The sequence below is a fragment of the Sorghum bicolor genome, chromosome 10 (assembly GCF_000003195.3).
Source record: "Sorghum bicolor cultivar BTx623 chromosome 10, Sorghum_bicolor_NCBIv3, whole genome shotgun sequence".
Taxonomy (NCBI): domain Eukaryota; kingdom Viridiplantae; phylum Streptophyta; class Magnoliopsida; order Poales; family Poaceae; genus Sorghum; species Sorghum bicolor.
The window spans coordinates 51,450,230-51,465,146 of NC_012879.2; the positions used below are offsets into that span (position 1 = coordinate 51,450,230).

At 44.2% G+C, this 14,917-nt stretch overlaps 2 protein-coding genes and 1 long non-coding RNA gene across 8 annotated transcripts; 2 read left to right on the forward strand and 1 right to left on the reverse strand.

The window, feature by feature from the left end:
* Positions 95-2,001, forward strand: LOC110430693. 5 transcript variants are annotated; one of them, XR_002448029.1, is made up of 4 exons: positions 97-501; positions 603-725; positions 917-1,241; positions 1,710-2,001. It is a non-coding gene; the product is annotated as an uncharacterized LOC110430693 (long non-coding RNA). The 5 variants fall into 5 exon arrangements; XR_002448028.1 differs by having other exon boundaries at positions 100-725; positions 917-1,057; positions 1,143-1,241; XR_002448027.1 differs by having other exon boundaries at positions 130-501; positions 1,143-1,241.
* Positions 4,374-5,273, reverse strand: LOC110431255 (probable pathogenesis-related protein ARB_02861). 2 transcript variants are annotated; one of them, XM_021450146.1, is made up of 2 exons: positions 5,004-5,273; positions 4,374-4,843 (listed from the first exon to the last, which is right to left on the reverse strand). In XM_021450146.1, exons 1-2 carry the CDS (start codon positions 5,224-5,226, stop codon positions 4,761-4,763), a joined length of 306 nt encoding a protein of 101 aa, XP_021305821.1. In that variant the 5' UTR covers positions 5,227-5,273; the 3' UTR covers positions 4,374-4,760. The 2 variants fall into 2 exon arrangements, with proteins under 2 accessions (XP_021305821.1, XP_021305820.1); XM_021450145.1 differs by having other exon boundaries at positions 4,986-5,270.
* On the forward strand, positions 9,351-13,060 carry LOC8065040 (receptor kinase-like protein Xa21). The gene is made up of 2 exons (XM_021448986.1): positions 9,351-12,501; positions 12,604-13,060. The coding sequence occupies exons 1-2, from the start codon at positions 9,465-9,467 to the stop codon at positions 12,957-12,959; spliced, it is 3,393 nt and encodes a 1,130-aa protein (XP_021304661.1). The 5' UTR covers positions 9,351-9,464; the 3' UTR covers positions 12,960-13,060.

Consider the following 14,917-nt stretch of genomic DNA (forward strand, 5'->3'; position numbering starts at 1 on the left):
TGCCGGCCTCAATAATTCACTCTCAAGAAGGATAGCCCGCACTACAAGAAATAAGGTTATACGTGACGGATCAGAGGTGACGTTATGAAAAATCATCATAGAAATCCCTAATCCATGACGGTTTTATATGTTAGGTACTTAGGTGAGAAAAGAAATAGAAGAAGAAATACGAGAGTGGAGACTGACCGTCCGCTCCTCTCATATCCACTCCCTTATCCTCGCACAGCCGCACCTTCCCATGCCCTCCGCTCCTCTCCATGGACGCCATCCTGACTAGGCGGGCTAGCCGCACTGAGCTGCTGACCGCATGCCGCCGGATCCACGATGGGGTGGCCGCCCTTCTTCTCCTCCGGTCAGATCCACGACAAGGTGATTGCGCTCCCCTTCTTCCCTAGCTAGATCCACGCCATGGGGACCTCAGGAAGCTCCCCCAGCCAGATCCATGACAGAAGCACCGACGACGCACATGTCGACCTCGACGAGTGCCCTATCTGCTTCCTGGTAACCATCCTTTTCCCCATCTTCCCCATCTACAGTTCTACCTAACCACTCCTCGCCGCGCTGCTACGTGCCGGCGCTGGGGCGTCCGTGCCCTCCTCCAGGTTTTGTCTCCGGCGATGTAGGTACCCAACTCCGCCAGATCAGTCGCCTCCGCCTTTCCTCCCGCCGGCAGCAACAGCCCTGAGGAGGAGGCACCGGTCCTACCGCTCCTCCAGGAGTTCATGGTAAGACGACGCTATCCATTAGCAAATTAAAGTGGAAAATTCCATTCAGAATATTATGCTCTATTACTGGAAATATCCTTGTTAGCATACATATACTTCAGTAAGCAATATGCATCACGTAAAACCCACATTGAACATGAGCTAGTTATGGTGTCTTGATGTGATTTTTCTGTATTGGGTTTGTTATGCAGATTGAGGCATTGAGAACGAGCTCAAAGCATATTCAAAGTTAAATCATATTAGCCATTGCATGAGTGGTTAACTTGAATTCATATTAGCTCAATGCCTCATTAAAGTTACGTTTAATTCATATAGCTCAAAGCATTCTCGAGGTAAGAAAGAGGAACTGCACCTCCCCAATTGAATTGGTTGTGCATGTGCTTATTTGACTCTTAGCCTGGGATTTTCCTTGTGCAGCCAATAGGCCGGAGCAAGGTTAATTAACATGTTTCTGAAGATTAATGCAAATATGATGATTGGTTGCTATTGCAATGCCAAGTCTATCTTTGTCTGAAGGTATAGAAAATTCAGTCATTTAGCCTTCATCTCTTCCTTAGTATTCTAAATATATAGAATAACAAATTTTCAAGTGTATGTATAAGTTGGTACAGTCAAATAATTTTCTCTGTGTACATTACTTTCCAATCCAGGGATGATGCCGCAGCCACCAACAAACATAAATGCAAGTCAGCCAGCACCTAAGTCCTTTATTGTATAAGTGTATATATCAACTTTAATCTACAAGCTGACTTTACAAAGGGCTAGATGTGTGGATTGGACATATCGTAGCTCTACTTGTTGGCTCTCAACTTTAATCACAAGTTGTTTGTATTATATTTAGATTCTCATGCTCTACTAGTTGGCCTCTCAAAAATATATGCATTGAACTAGTTAACTAGTCTCAAAGCTTGGTGATAAATAGATATTCCTTTTTAGAATCTTTGCTAGCAAAACTGACTTATCTTATATTCATTTGATTTTCAGGTAGCAAAACTGACTTTTCTTTGCTAGCAAAACTGATTTGCTAGCAGACGTTTGATGAGGCTATGCGTGAATTGCGGCAAGAGGATCAAGGTGCTCATGGTAGCTATTTTCATTAGTTATGATAGATTTTGTTGTGCGAGCAAATCATATGAGTTGTTGTTGTATAAGCCAACATATTAGTTTTGTAGGTACTTGAGTGTAGCTTGGTTATTGTCTTAGTATTTTGTGTGAAATATTGTACAAGTACAAATGTTGATGGTTTTAATGAAGATGTTGAGCAATATTTTGTCAATTGTGAGCTTTGTTCTAGTTTATATATGTTTGAAAGGATCAAGATGCCCAAGAGGGGGGGTGAATTGGGCTTCTCTAAAAATTTAAGCACCCTATAAGCTCCAATTCAACCCCTTGTGCCTAGTGTGACTTGGAGAGCTACCGGATAAAAGTTTTGCAACCTAGTTCCAATCCTATTCTAGCATGACAATTCTAAGAATGTAAAAGCACAAAGTAAATGCTAGAAAGTAAAGGAGTAGTGGAAGAAAATGCTCGGCGATGTTTTGCCGAGGTATCGGAGAGTCGCCACTCTCCACTAGTCCTCGTTGGAGCACCCGCGCAAGGGTCTTGCTCCCCCTTGGTCCGCGCAAGGACCAAGTGCTCTCTACGGGCTGATTCTTCGACACTCCGTCGCGGTGAATCGCCCAAAACCGCTCACAAGCTTGACACGAGCCACCCACAAGAACTACGGGTGATCTTCGTGCCTCCAATCACCACCGAACCGTCTAGGTGATGGCGATCACCAAGAGTAACAAGCAAAGAACTCTCACTTGACCCAAACAAGGCACTAGAGAGTGGTGGATGCACACTTGACTCTTGGAACTCAGTAGAGGAGGATTCTCTCAAGAATTCACTCAAAAACTCAATCCTCTCTAAGCTCTTGCAACTCTCTTGCTCCACAACAAGATTCTCTGATGTTCAAATGGGCAAGAGAGCTCTCATGGACGAGGTGGAGGAGTATAAATACTATCCACCAAGTCCAAAGGTCGGCCAACCGTTTTCCACTGAAAACGGGGTCACCGGACGCACATTATGTTGCACCGGACGCACTGCACCGTGCGTCCGGTGTGACATAACGGCTACCTGCGCTTCCTCTGACAGGTCACCGGACGCTAACTCTCAGCGTCCGGTGCACCGTCCGGTGCTCGGGGAAACTTTACATGCTCCCTGCGCATGGGACCGGACGCTATCCGGTGCGTCCGGTGCTCAGGGGAACGTTGCAAGCTCCCTGGGTAAGGGACCGGACGCTACCCGGTGCGTCCGGTGCTAGCGTCCAGTGCCTAACCCTAAGCACAGCACTTTTCTAGCGGCTAAGGACCTCACCGGACGCACTCACAGAGCGTCCGGTGCAGCGTCCGGTGCCCCTTTGGGCACCCAAACTTCGTCGAAACGCGATCGTTCCAACACGAAGTTTGTTCCTCTCGATCTAAGGACTATCTCTGAGCTGCCTAGTGCTAGGTTTACCAAGTGTGCACCACACCTAAACCTAAAGCCTTGCCTAAGTCAAGCTACTAGATCAAAGCCCCTCTTAATAGTACGGTCAAAGGAAAACAAAGTCCTAAACTACTCTAAGTGCCCTTCTTCACCATATGGCATTTAGACCTAGTCTAGTCTTGACGATGTCCATCCCTCCTTTGAAAACCGAAACGATTTCCACTATTAAGTAGGCATGTACGTCCCTGTCCATCGAGTACCTATATACCATGACCTTACCTATGACTTTGCCTCTGCAAAACACACGTTAGTCATAGTAATCAACAATGTCATTAATCACCGAAATCACTTAGGGGCCTAGATGCTCTTTCAATGTTTCATGAGTGTGCCACAAATCCATGGGCATTAATAATGGGCCACAAAAACGCCTACTGATGCGTAACAGAATTGTGATGGTTCATTTTGTCACAATTGCCTTATGCTATTGCTGCCGATTAGTTCATCCATGACGAACGAAAAAACCAATCTATGACGGTCACTTTCGGTCTGATACATGACGTTTTAAGCGATCGTCATAATGAGTTAACCGTGACGCATTTTCTCTTATCTGTGACGATGTATAAGGAAATTTCTTGTAGTGCCGACAGAGACTGTTAGCTAGGTCATACAAGTCACTCTCAAATCCTAACTTTGACATGTATGACCTGTTAGCTAGGTCATACAAGTCACTCTCAATAATTCACTATCAAGGAGGTCTTTGCCACCGCCCCAAAACCCTAACTTTGTGCATCTGCTGTGAGGAAGATGATGTGTGTTTCTAGTTCGAATCACCCATTGACGCATGTATGTGTGATAGTAACATATTAAAGACACACTCGCTCATAAAGATCGTGACCGCGCCCACCTATGTTGATGCTCACAAACCTAGCCTATGTGTAAGGTTAGTCCAACAACCCTGACGTTATCTAGGTCACACAAATCGCCGAACCATCCACTCTATCCAACGAGCAATAGATCCGCCCACCATAGTAATGGGCACCATGGCAGCAATTTCGACATGTTCTAGATCAAATCCAACTTCGGATGCCATCCGAGAAAGTAGAAAGCACAAAGAGAGGAGGGCCAAGAGGGATTGGTGGATGACCGAACGAAAGGAAAGAGTTTGAATACCCATTGATCTTGTCAAACTTTTTTTTTATTATTACATCTCAAAAATTAATATGTCCATTGAAATTGTACATCCGCCACTCCCCAGAAGTCGAGATATGTTTTGATATTTTTCTTAAAACTTGTTTGCTTGTATAAAACTTTTGATTACTTGTTGTCGGTTTCGATTCAACAAGCAGTTCACCAATTCGAAAAAAAAGCAATTCAACAAATGAAAAGGAAACGAATCATTTCAAGGCAAATGGGCTGAAACTCCCAACTATTGGGCCACGATCTATTATATAACGAACTGCTAATTGCACTGCCAACTGTCCAGAACATGTGCTGCTCGTTCCGATCCATGGGTTCCCTTCCCAGGGGTGGCTTCTTCGCGACAACATGAGCTTTTGAGCCTCACGGTCAAGGATCATGCGGCTGATGCGTCGGCGTGTAATAACCATGCGTTATTGGTGGACCTATGTGACTCCGATCAGCTGGTGGAACTGCACGCAGAAACGAGAAGAATTAGGTGGTCAGGTCGGTGCAATTTGGAAATCGCCAAATATACTGATCGTTCCAATTTCGGATCCGGTGACAGTGCGTGCATACACTAAGCAGAACTCTGAGTCTTGAGTCTGAACTCACCATCTCCGGCCTTCTCACCTTCTGGAGCATGTGTACCAGTACCATCGCCTGGGCATGGAGTGGTCGGAGCCTCAGCGGGCGGAGGAGCCGGAGGACTAGTGGCGGCGTCAGCCGGAGCGTCGTTATTGCTTGGAGCAGTTGGGGGATTGGCGATGGGGGAGCTAGCGAACGCCATTCTCTCTATGCAGAGCACCAGGTTGCAGGAGAGCGGTGGTTGCCTCAGGCCCAGTCGAAGGGCCATCGTCGTCTTTCGCTCGAGTCCCAACTCCCAAGCTGGCCAGTCCTCGGCAAGGGTATTTATGCGTTTAGAGGTCGGAGACTCAGGCGGCGACTCGAAAGACGGCGTGCGTTCATATTATATCCTTTTTCTTTTTCAGAGCCAGTATGCGTTTATACCCACCAGGTGAGACTCGGAGGCATCTCGCGATCGGTCTCAGTCTGAACCTGAAAAGTCAAAAGTTTTTCTAACCAAAGTTATCGTTGAAGATTCTATTCGCCGCTGTGTCTTAGGGGTGTTTGGTCCCGGTTTGAATATTTGACACATACATAAAATATTAAATATAGACTATTTATAAAACTAAAAACATTGGTAGAGAGTAATCTGCGAGACGAACCTTTTATGTCTAATTAGTCCATGATTGAACACTAATTGTCAAATAAAACGAAAATGCTACACTATCTGATAAATTTTAACAACTCAACCAAACACCCCCTTAGGCCTACTGTTGTACTTTCCGACGATGGTGGATGTCACTTCCTGCCTAAAGACATCGTTGTAGCACTCATGTGGCCGTGTCTCTTCTCTGTCTTTCTCTCGCCGGAGCTGTTTCTTGATGCATTGTGCCTATATGTGCTTTGAGCTTCTCTTCATAATAGTTTGTCCAGCTGACATGCTTAGTGTTGACGCAGTCGTTTGATTTTTTTAGCGGATACTTTGCCGCTATCGCTTTTCCTTATAGCGGATACTTTGTCATCCATGCTGCTCTAATAGATGCTTTGTCGCTGACGTTTCTTCAGTCTCCTCTCTCTGGCAGATGCTTTGCTATCGTGAGCATTATGCCTCATCTACGCGTTATCGTTGAAGATTCTATTCACCGCTGTGTCAGGTCGTGTTTGGTTTTAGTCGTTAAATTTTAACTCCCGTCACATCGAATGTTTGACACATGCATAGAATACTGAATATAGACTATCTACAAAACTAAAAACACAGGTAGAGAGTAATTTGCGAGACGAATCTTTTGTGCCTAATTAGTCCATGATTGGACACTAATTGTCAAATAAAACAAAAATGCTACACTACCTGACTTTAACAACCCAACCAAACACCCTCTAAGGCCTACCGCTGTGCTTTCCGACAATGGTGGATGTCACTTTCTTCGTGAAGACATTGTTGTAGCACTCATGTGGCCGTGTCTCTCCTCCATCTTCCGTTTCTCTCACCGGAGCTGTTTCTTGATGCATTGTGCCTATATGTGCTTCAAGCTTCTCTTCATAATAGCTCCTCTTCATAATAGTTTGTCCAGCTGACATGCTTAGTGTTGACACAGTCGCTTGGTTTTTTTAGCGGATACTTTGCCGCTACCGCTTTTCCTTATACCGGATATTTTGTCATCCATGCTGCTCTAACGGATGCTTTGTCGCCGACGTTTCTTCAGTCTCCTCTCTCTAGCAAATGCTTTGCTGTCGTGAGCATTATGCCTCATCCGCGCGTTGTCTCTGGTGATGTTTTGCCACTGTTCTACTGGTTGTTCTTGCTCGGGCGGATGCTTGGCCGCTGTTGTCTCGTCTTTTCTCAATGGATGCTTTGCCACCACAGTTATATTTATTTTGTTGGCAGCTTTCGTATTGTTGTTTTTCTTGCAGCACATGACCCTCTCCTTAACGCTTATTTTTCTGTTGTCTTTTATTAGGTTGCTAACCACTACCTCTGTGGCTGCCTACGAAATCTACTTTAAGGGATCTCCTATAGCTGCGTCGTATAAGCCATTTCTTCGGCCTTATCCTCTCTTAGTGGCGAAGCTATATAGAAGCTTGTAGGTGCAAATGCATCCAAGAAAAAAAATAAAATACCATTGAATACATTGATTTTTTACCATGGTTATGACTCAAAGTTTACACATCTATAACTCTATAAGGCAGGCGTATCATCCTCTAATTTGCTTTAGCTTTACCACTGCCTTCTCTCTATGAAACATGTGTTCCAAAAAAACCAAGTTGTAGCAATATTCAGGATAGCAAAATGAATATTCACTAGCGCACATCGGTTTCTGTGAAAAATGATGTGTTACGCAGGTTTTGGTGATATGGATTTCATTCATGATTCATGATGTTAGTAAGAGTGTGGTTTGCGCAAAGCTACCCCTACATAATCTAGACTATCTTGGGATCTGTTTGGATCCAATAGCTAAGAGGTCATAGTTAATATTAGCTACTAGCCTGGTATTAGCTAGTTTGGTCTAAGAGCAACTCCAGTAAGGCCTCTACTTGAGCTCCAATAGCTCAATATAGGTGTTCATGTCAAAATCCAACTCCAACAGGGTCCCTACTATGGACACCAAATTTGTTGGGCCAACAAAATCCTCCCATCAGCCCCAATTCCTGTTGGGACACCTCCCGGCCCCCATCCTGCTCGCACGTATGGAACTATGGTCCTCCCCTGCTCGATCTCCTCCTCATCCTCTCGATCTGCTCCCTGAATGGTCGGATGGCCATGGCGCACTTGCTCGCGGCCATCGCGCATTCCCTCCATGCTGCCCTAGCTAAAGCAGCCCTGACCTGCTTGTCGCCGTTGTCAGGAGGAGCGATCACGAGCTACTCGCCGCCGCCATCGGGAAGAGCGTCCCCATCTTGCTCAGGTCACGGGAAGCAGTGGCCCGACCAGCTCGTCGCCGAGAGAAGCCTCCCAGCCTGCTCTAGCCGCTAGGAGGAGCAGGCCCAGCCTACCCGCCGCAGAAGGAGCGGTCACAGCCTTCTCTGACCGCTCTGCTCGTCCTCTACCCTATGTGTGGAGATAGGATGATGGGAAGAAGAGTTGAGTCAATGACGTGTGGGTCTCTATGTCATTGTTTGCTAATATGGACTTTGGGGGCTCTATTTTGGGGCTGTTGTTGGAGTGAAAGAAATTTGTTGGACCAATAAAAATAGGGGTGATCACTCAAATCCTAAATAGGGGCCTTGATTTGGGTGTTCTTACTGGAGTTGCTCTAACTAGTGAAATAATTAATAATTAGCTAAACTATTAGATAGATTTGTTTGTATCCAGCTAACTATTAGTATTTTCTTCTATTAGCTAGACGTATCACAATTCTGTGTACTCTATCAATATCCAACTAGTTACTATTTTTTCTTGGATAATGCTAAAATACACCTTTTACCTATGAGGATGTCTCAAACCAATCTAAACCATTGATCTTTTATAATTTAATGAATTACTAAATAAATTAATAAATCTATAAAAATAAAAGTAAAACCCCTGCAACCCCCTAATGATGGGAGGAGAAATCTCACATGCCGATTCCCCTAATCACAGGAGAGCAGCGCCGGATGCCGATCCAGCCGTCCTCACTAATTAACCAGTCTAACCATGCGCGCACACACTGACATGTTAACCGGCTAACCACATACACACGCTAACGTATCAGGCTAACCAGGCTAACCGGCCACATACACACGCTACACACACAGACCAACCACACGGTAATCACGTAAACATGCAAAATCTACCACATGTAAAATCAAGTTTATAAAGTGACACAAAAAATATGGTAATAAAAATATATGAAACACAAAGTTATAAATCAAAAAAATTTACCATATCAGTCAAAGATCATGTATGCATCAATGAAGTCTAAAAAAAGATTTTTTTTTTATATTTAAAACTTTACTTATTTACCTTATTTTATAAAACAAAAATTAAATAAATATACATTTTATCTATTATCTAGGAGGTAGTAGATGATCGTGACCGTCTGATCAAAATAAATAAACGGTCCATAGTTATTTAGAAATACCGCATTGCATCCAAAGGGCCTTAATTTATTTCATTTATTATTCCTCGCGAGAGAGTGTTTTCCCACTCAAAAGGGCAACGGCGCCGCGTACTCAACAGGCCTCTGTATATATGCCGACTCTTCCGTTTTTATCGGAAACTGTTCGGTCCCTTCCTCAACTTTTCAGTCCAGTTTCAGTGCATCTTTCGACCTCATTTGCACAACCTTCCAAGCAAATTGCAAGACGTCTCCCAGATAACAACTTGCATTGCGACGAGTCGACTCCAAGCCAACAACTTGCTTTAGGCCAAGCAGAACAGGTAGCTGTTGAAGCCACGCCGTTAAAGCTGAACTCCAAACGCAAGCATTCATACAGCTTTCAACTTCCCAGTATATCTTCAAATAGGACTGTGCTTCATCCTGAGTGGTTATCTAGTCTTGTGCCATATTAAACATCGCATTTGCAATCTCCAAGCTGTAACTAACAGCAATGGCCTCTTTGGGAATCTTGTCACCCAACGTTGCTTGGCTTCTCTGTCTACTAATTTTCTGTTGCTCCCTGCCACTAGACATCTGTGATGAGAGCGAAGATGATCGACAAGCTCTTCTCTGCTTCAAGTCTCAGCTCTCAGGTCCACCCGGATTGTTAGCCTCATGGAGCAACGAATCCATGGAACTCTGCAACTGGCATGGGGTCACATGCAGCGCACAGCGGCCTCCTCTGCGTGTCGTTGCTCTGGACCTTGCATCAGAAGGCATCACAGGCTCCTTGTCACCTTGTATTGGCAACCTCAGCTCTCTTGCAAAGCTGCAACTGTCAAACAACAGCTTCCACGGTGGCATACCGTCAGAGCTCGGCCTCCTCAGCAGGCTCAGCAACCTGAACCTCAGCATGAACTCTTTAGAAGGTACTATCCCATCTGAACTCTCTTTGTGTACCCAACTTCAATTCCTAGGATTATGGAACAATTCCCTCCATGGTGAGATCCCACCTAGCCTTAGTCAGTGCATGCATCTTCAGGAGATTAACCTCAGCAACAATCAGCTGCAAGGGAGCATCCCCTCTGCTTTTGGAACTCTTCCAGAGCTGCGAATGCTAAATCTTGCTAGCAATATGCTTAGTGGCAACATACCACCATCTTTGGGCACCACCCTTTCTCTCAGATATGTTGATCTTGGGAGAAATGCACTCACTGGGGAGATCCCAGAGCTCTTAGCGAGTAGTTCAACAATACAAGTTCTTCGCCTCATGAGCAACAATCTTAGTGGAGAGCTCCCTAAGGCTCTCTTCAATACTTCATCACTTATTGCCATTTGCCTCCAAAAGAACAGCTTTTCTGGCTCTATACCACCTATCACTGCCAACTCTCCCCCTGTTGAACACCTCCATTTAGGGGAGAACTATCTTTCGGGAACAATCCATCCCTCACTAGGGAACCTTTCCTCCCTACTTACTCTACGTATTCAATATAACAATTTAGTTGGGAGCATACCGGAGAGCCTAGGTTATATTTCAACACTAGAAATACTGAACTTGAATGTGAACAACTTGTGGGGTCCATTTCCACAATCTCTCTTCAACATGTCCTCCCTAATAGATCTCGCTGTGGCAAATAACTCGCTTGTTGGAAGATTGCCCTCCAACATTGGCTACACGCTCCCAAACATTCAGGGATTAATCCTCTCGGCAAACAAGTTTGCTGGCCCAATCCCATCTTCTCTCCTTGTTGCATACCAGCTACAATGGCTTCAGCTTGCAGACAATAGGCTAACAGGGCTCATGCCATACTTTGGGTCATTGCCAAATCTGGAGGTGCTAGATGTGTCATACAACATGCTAGAAGCAGGTGACTGGGGCTTTGTCTCTTCACTCTCAAATTGCTCCAAACTGACCCAACTGATGCTTGATGGCAACAACCTCCAAGGGAATCTACCAAGTTCCATTGGAAACCTTTCCAGTAATCTCCAGTTACTGTGGCTACGGAACAACAGAATTTCTGGGCATATACCACCAGAGATAGGTAACCTGAGGAGCCTCAGTATTCTATTCATGGATTACAATATGTTCACTGGAAATATACCACCAACAATTGGAAACTTGCACGACTTGGTTGTTCTAGCATTTGCGCAAAATAGACTCTCAGGTCCAATCCCTGAAATTATAGGTAATCTTGTTCAGCTGACTGATATTAAATTGGATAGAAACAACTTGAGTGGAACAATACCTGCAAGTATAGGAAGTTGCACTCAACTTCAAATACTCAATCTTGCACACAACTCGCTAAATGGGACTATACCAAGCGACATCTTCAAAATTTCTTCGCTTTCTGAAGAATTTGACTTGTCACATAATTCGTTGACTGGAGGAATACCAGAGGAAGTCGGCAATCTCATTAATCTGAAAAAACTTAGCATCACAAACAACATGTTGTCTGGATACATCCCATCCGCTATTGGCATGTGTGTGGCTCTTGAGTATCTAGAGATGCGAGACAACTTCTTTGAAGGAAGCATTCCACAGACTTTAGTGAATTTGAGAAGCATCGAGGAGATTGACATTTCTAAGAACAGATTGTCTGGAAACATCCCAGACTTCTTCCAAAACTTGAGTTCTCTGCATCAACTCAATTTATCCTTCAACAGTTTTAGTGGAGCAGTTCCAAGTGGTGGTATTTTTGGCAATGCTAGTGCAGTTTCAATTGAAGGAAATGATGAATTGTGTACAAGAGTTCTAACAGGAGGTGTGTCTCTTTGTCCAGCAATGGATAAAAGGACAAGGAAACACAAGTCACTGCTACAAGTCATAGAGATAGTGATACCAATTGTTGCTGTTGTTATAATCACTTGCTTCTGTCTCGTGACATTCTTCTGGAGTAAGAAAATTAAAGTAAAGAAATATTTGCAGCACCACAAAGAGCACAAGGAAAACATAACATATAAAGATATTGAAAAGGCAACAGATATGTTCTCTTCTGCTAACTTAATTGGCTCTGGTTCATTTGGAATGGTTTATAAGGGCAAGCTGAAGCTTCAGAAAGATCAAGTGGCTATCAAGATTCTTAACCTCGGCACATATGGGGCACATAGGAGCTTCCTTGCAGAGTGTGAAGCCCTCAGAAATGTCCGCCACCGAAATCTTATTAAAATAATTACTTTATGCTCCTCAGTGGATCCAACTGGAGCAGATTTCAAGGCCATAGTCTTCCCATACATGCCGAATGGGAACCTGGATATGTGGTTACATCCAAGGGTCCATGAGCACAGTGAAAGAAAGATTCTGACTTTCTTTCAAAGAATCAATATAGCATTGGATGTAGCATGTGCTTTGGATTACCTTCATAACCAATGCGTGGATCCACTAATACACTGCGATTTGAAGCCAAGTAATATCCTTTTGGACCTTGACATGGCTGCTTATGTCAGTGACTTTGGCTTAGCAAGGATATTATATGCTACATCAGATGCATTTCAAGATAGTTCAACAAGTTTGGCTTGCCTGAAAGGATCCATTGGGTACATCCCTCCAGGTGAGATGAGCTTATTTGTAAGTAGTTTATTCTGTTTTTTCTTTATAGGATCGAAAAATGGGAATTATCTCTAACTTATTATGTCTGCAAACATACATGCAGAGTATGGCATGAGCAAAGAGATATCAACCAAGGGTGACGTCTACAGTTTTGGAGTGCTCCTGCTAGAAATGATAACAGGGTATCGTCCGACTGACGAGAAATTAAAGGATGGTATAAGCCTACAAGATTTTGTCGGTCAATCATTTCCAAATAATATCGACGAGATTGTGAGTCCCGTCATGGTACAAGACAGCATCAATGCAGCCAAAGTGATGCAGAACTGTATCCTTCCATTGGTTAAAATAGGATTGTCCTGCTCCATGGCATCACCAAAAGAACGACCAGGAATGGATGAAGTTTGTAACAAGATCCTTACCATCAAGCATATATTCTCAAAAATGTATTCTTCGACATAAATTAGCGTATATCAGTCATAGAGATGGCTGCAGAAATTGCTCACGTACTAGATGAAATCATGATCTTTAATCCTTGGTATTAATTTACCCAATGTTTGGCATTTGCAGTTGAGCAGTTCATATCTATTTTTTCCTGTTTTATCGTGTTGCGGATTTGAAGAATCTCAGTTCAAGCAAGCATTTCTATTTCTGATCAAATGATCCACTAAATCCTGATGGGCTTAACTTGAAGAAACTGAGAGCATTTGTGATGTGCTATTTCAGGATCGTTGTACTCTGAACGGTGAAAGCAGGGCAGTCCCAACCCAGACACTTCTTATTAGACATGTTCGTGGGCCATCCGACCCTACCTGACCCAGCCCACCAGTGCGTTGTGTCAGGTTAGGGCCAGGATTTTGGACCCATGACCAGACCCAAAGTACGAAAACCAAACCCAAGAAATAGCCCAACCCGACTGGCCCGCCAGTGTGTCTGGTCAGGCTTGGGCAGAAGATTTGACCCTAATTATTTTTTCTAGCCCTACACAAACCCGATATTTGATCAGTCTATTTAGTAGTTTTTATGACATACCATGTCATGCAGACACCAGTTAGAGGCCGGTTATTTATATCCATTATCTAAAAATATAGACACCAGTTAACAAACTACAATATACAAGCTGATAATATGCAATGTCTACTTGTGGCTATAAATAAACTGCTCCAGTCACCCTTCTATAAGAGATTGTGGCTATAAACGGATTTTGCTCCAATAGCCTTTGACATATCAATCTATATGGCAACGTATCAAAGGGCATGCTTCCTACAATCCAGTCCCGTGAATTTTGGGTGACGTTCAAGTGACTAGAATCCGGCATCCTTAGAAAGGGAGGCGCCCAAGGGTGGCCGCTGGACAAGCAGTTGTGGCGAGTTGGCCGGGGGAGCCACCGAGGGGGTAGGGTAGGACCTTAGCAACCATGTTTCTGTTTCCGTCCCCGTTCCAGAAACAGGAACAAGAACTTGGGGTATCATTTTATAACATGGAAACGGGAACGTTCCCGTTTCTGGAACGTAGATGTTCTTGGAGCATGGAATATGGGAACGGGAGCATGGGTCATGTTCCCATTCCCCGACTGCTAAGGGTAGGATAACCGACTGGCAAGTGCCAGCGGCAGGGGCGAGGGGTCGACGACGAGGTTGTGGGATTGGGATTAGGGGAAGGAGGGGTCAGCGTGGCAGCGGCGGTTGGTGGGCGGCAATCGGTGGTGGTTGGTGGGCGGCGTGGCCAGCAGCTAGGGAGCCGCAGTGGAGGATGGTGGCAAGTCGGGCTGGTGCAGTGGCGAGAGGAGGAAGATGAACAGTGCACCATAATCTTTAACCGTTAGCATTTGCCCACCATGTACATTTGCTCTTGAGATTATCTTCACAATCAATGTGTGTGTCCATTGGTGCACTGTGATTTGAAGCCACAAAATGTTCTATTGGACCATGACATGTGCTCATGTCAGTGACTTTGGGCTCACAAGATTTTTGTGCAATGATCCTTCTTGTGTAAGTTGTTATGGTTTTATTTATCTTAGCTAGTGCTGAACTAGTGAACTATTACTATGGTAGTGAAAATTACTCATGTTCAAATGTTAAATTAATCTGCAGAGTATGGCATGGGTAGTGAGATCTCTTCTGAGGGAGATGTCTACAGCTTTGGAGTGCTTCTCTTGGAAAATGTTCACGGGAAGCAGCCTATTGATGAGGCATTCAAGAATGGCACGAACCTTTCGGATTTCGGTACTGTAGCATTTTCGTTTGTTTGTGACAAATATTATTCAATTATGGACTAACTAGGATCAAAAGTTTCGTCTCGCGATTTTCAGCTAAACTGTGTAATTAGTTTTTGCTTTCGTCTATATTTAATGCTTCATGCATGTGCCACGAGATTCGATGTGACGGGAAATCTTGAATACTTTTTGCTTTTTTTAGGTG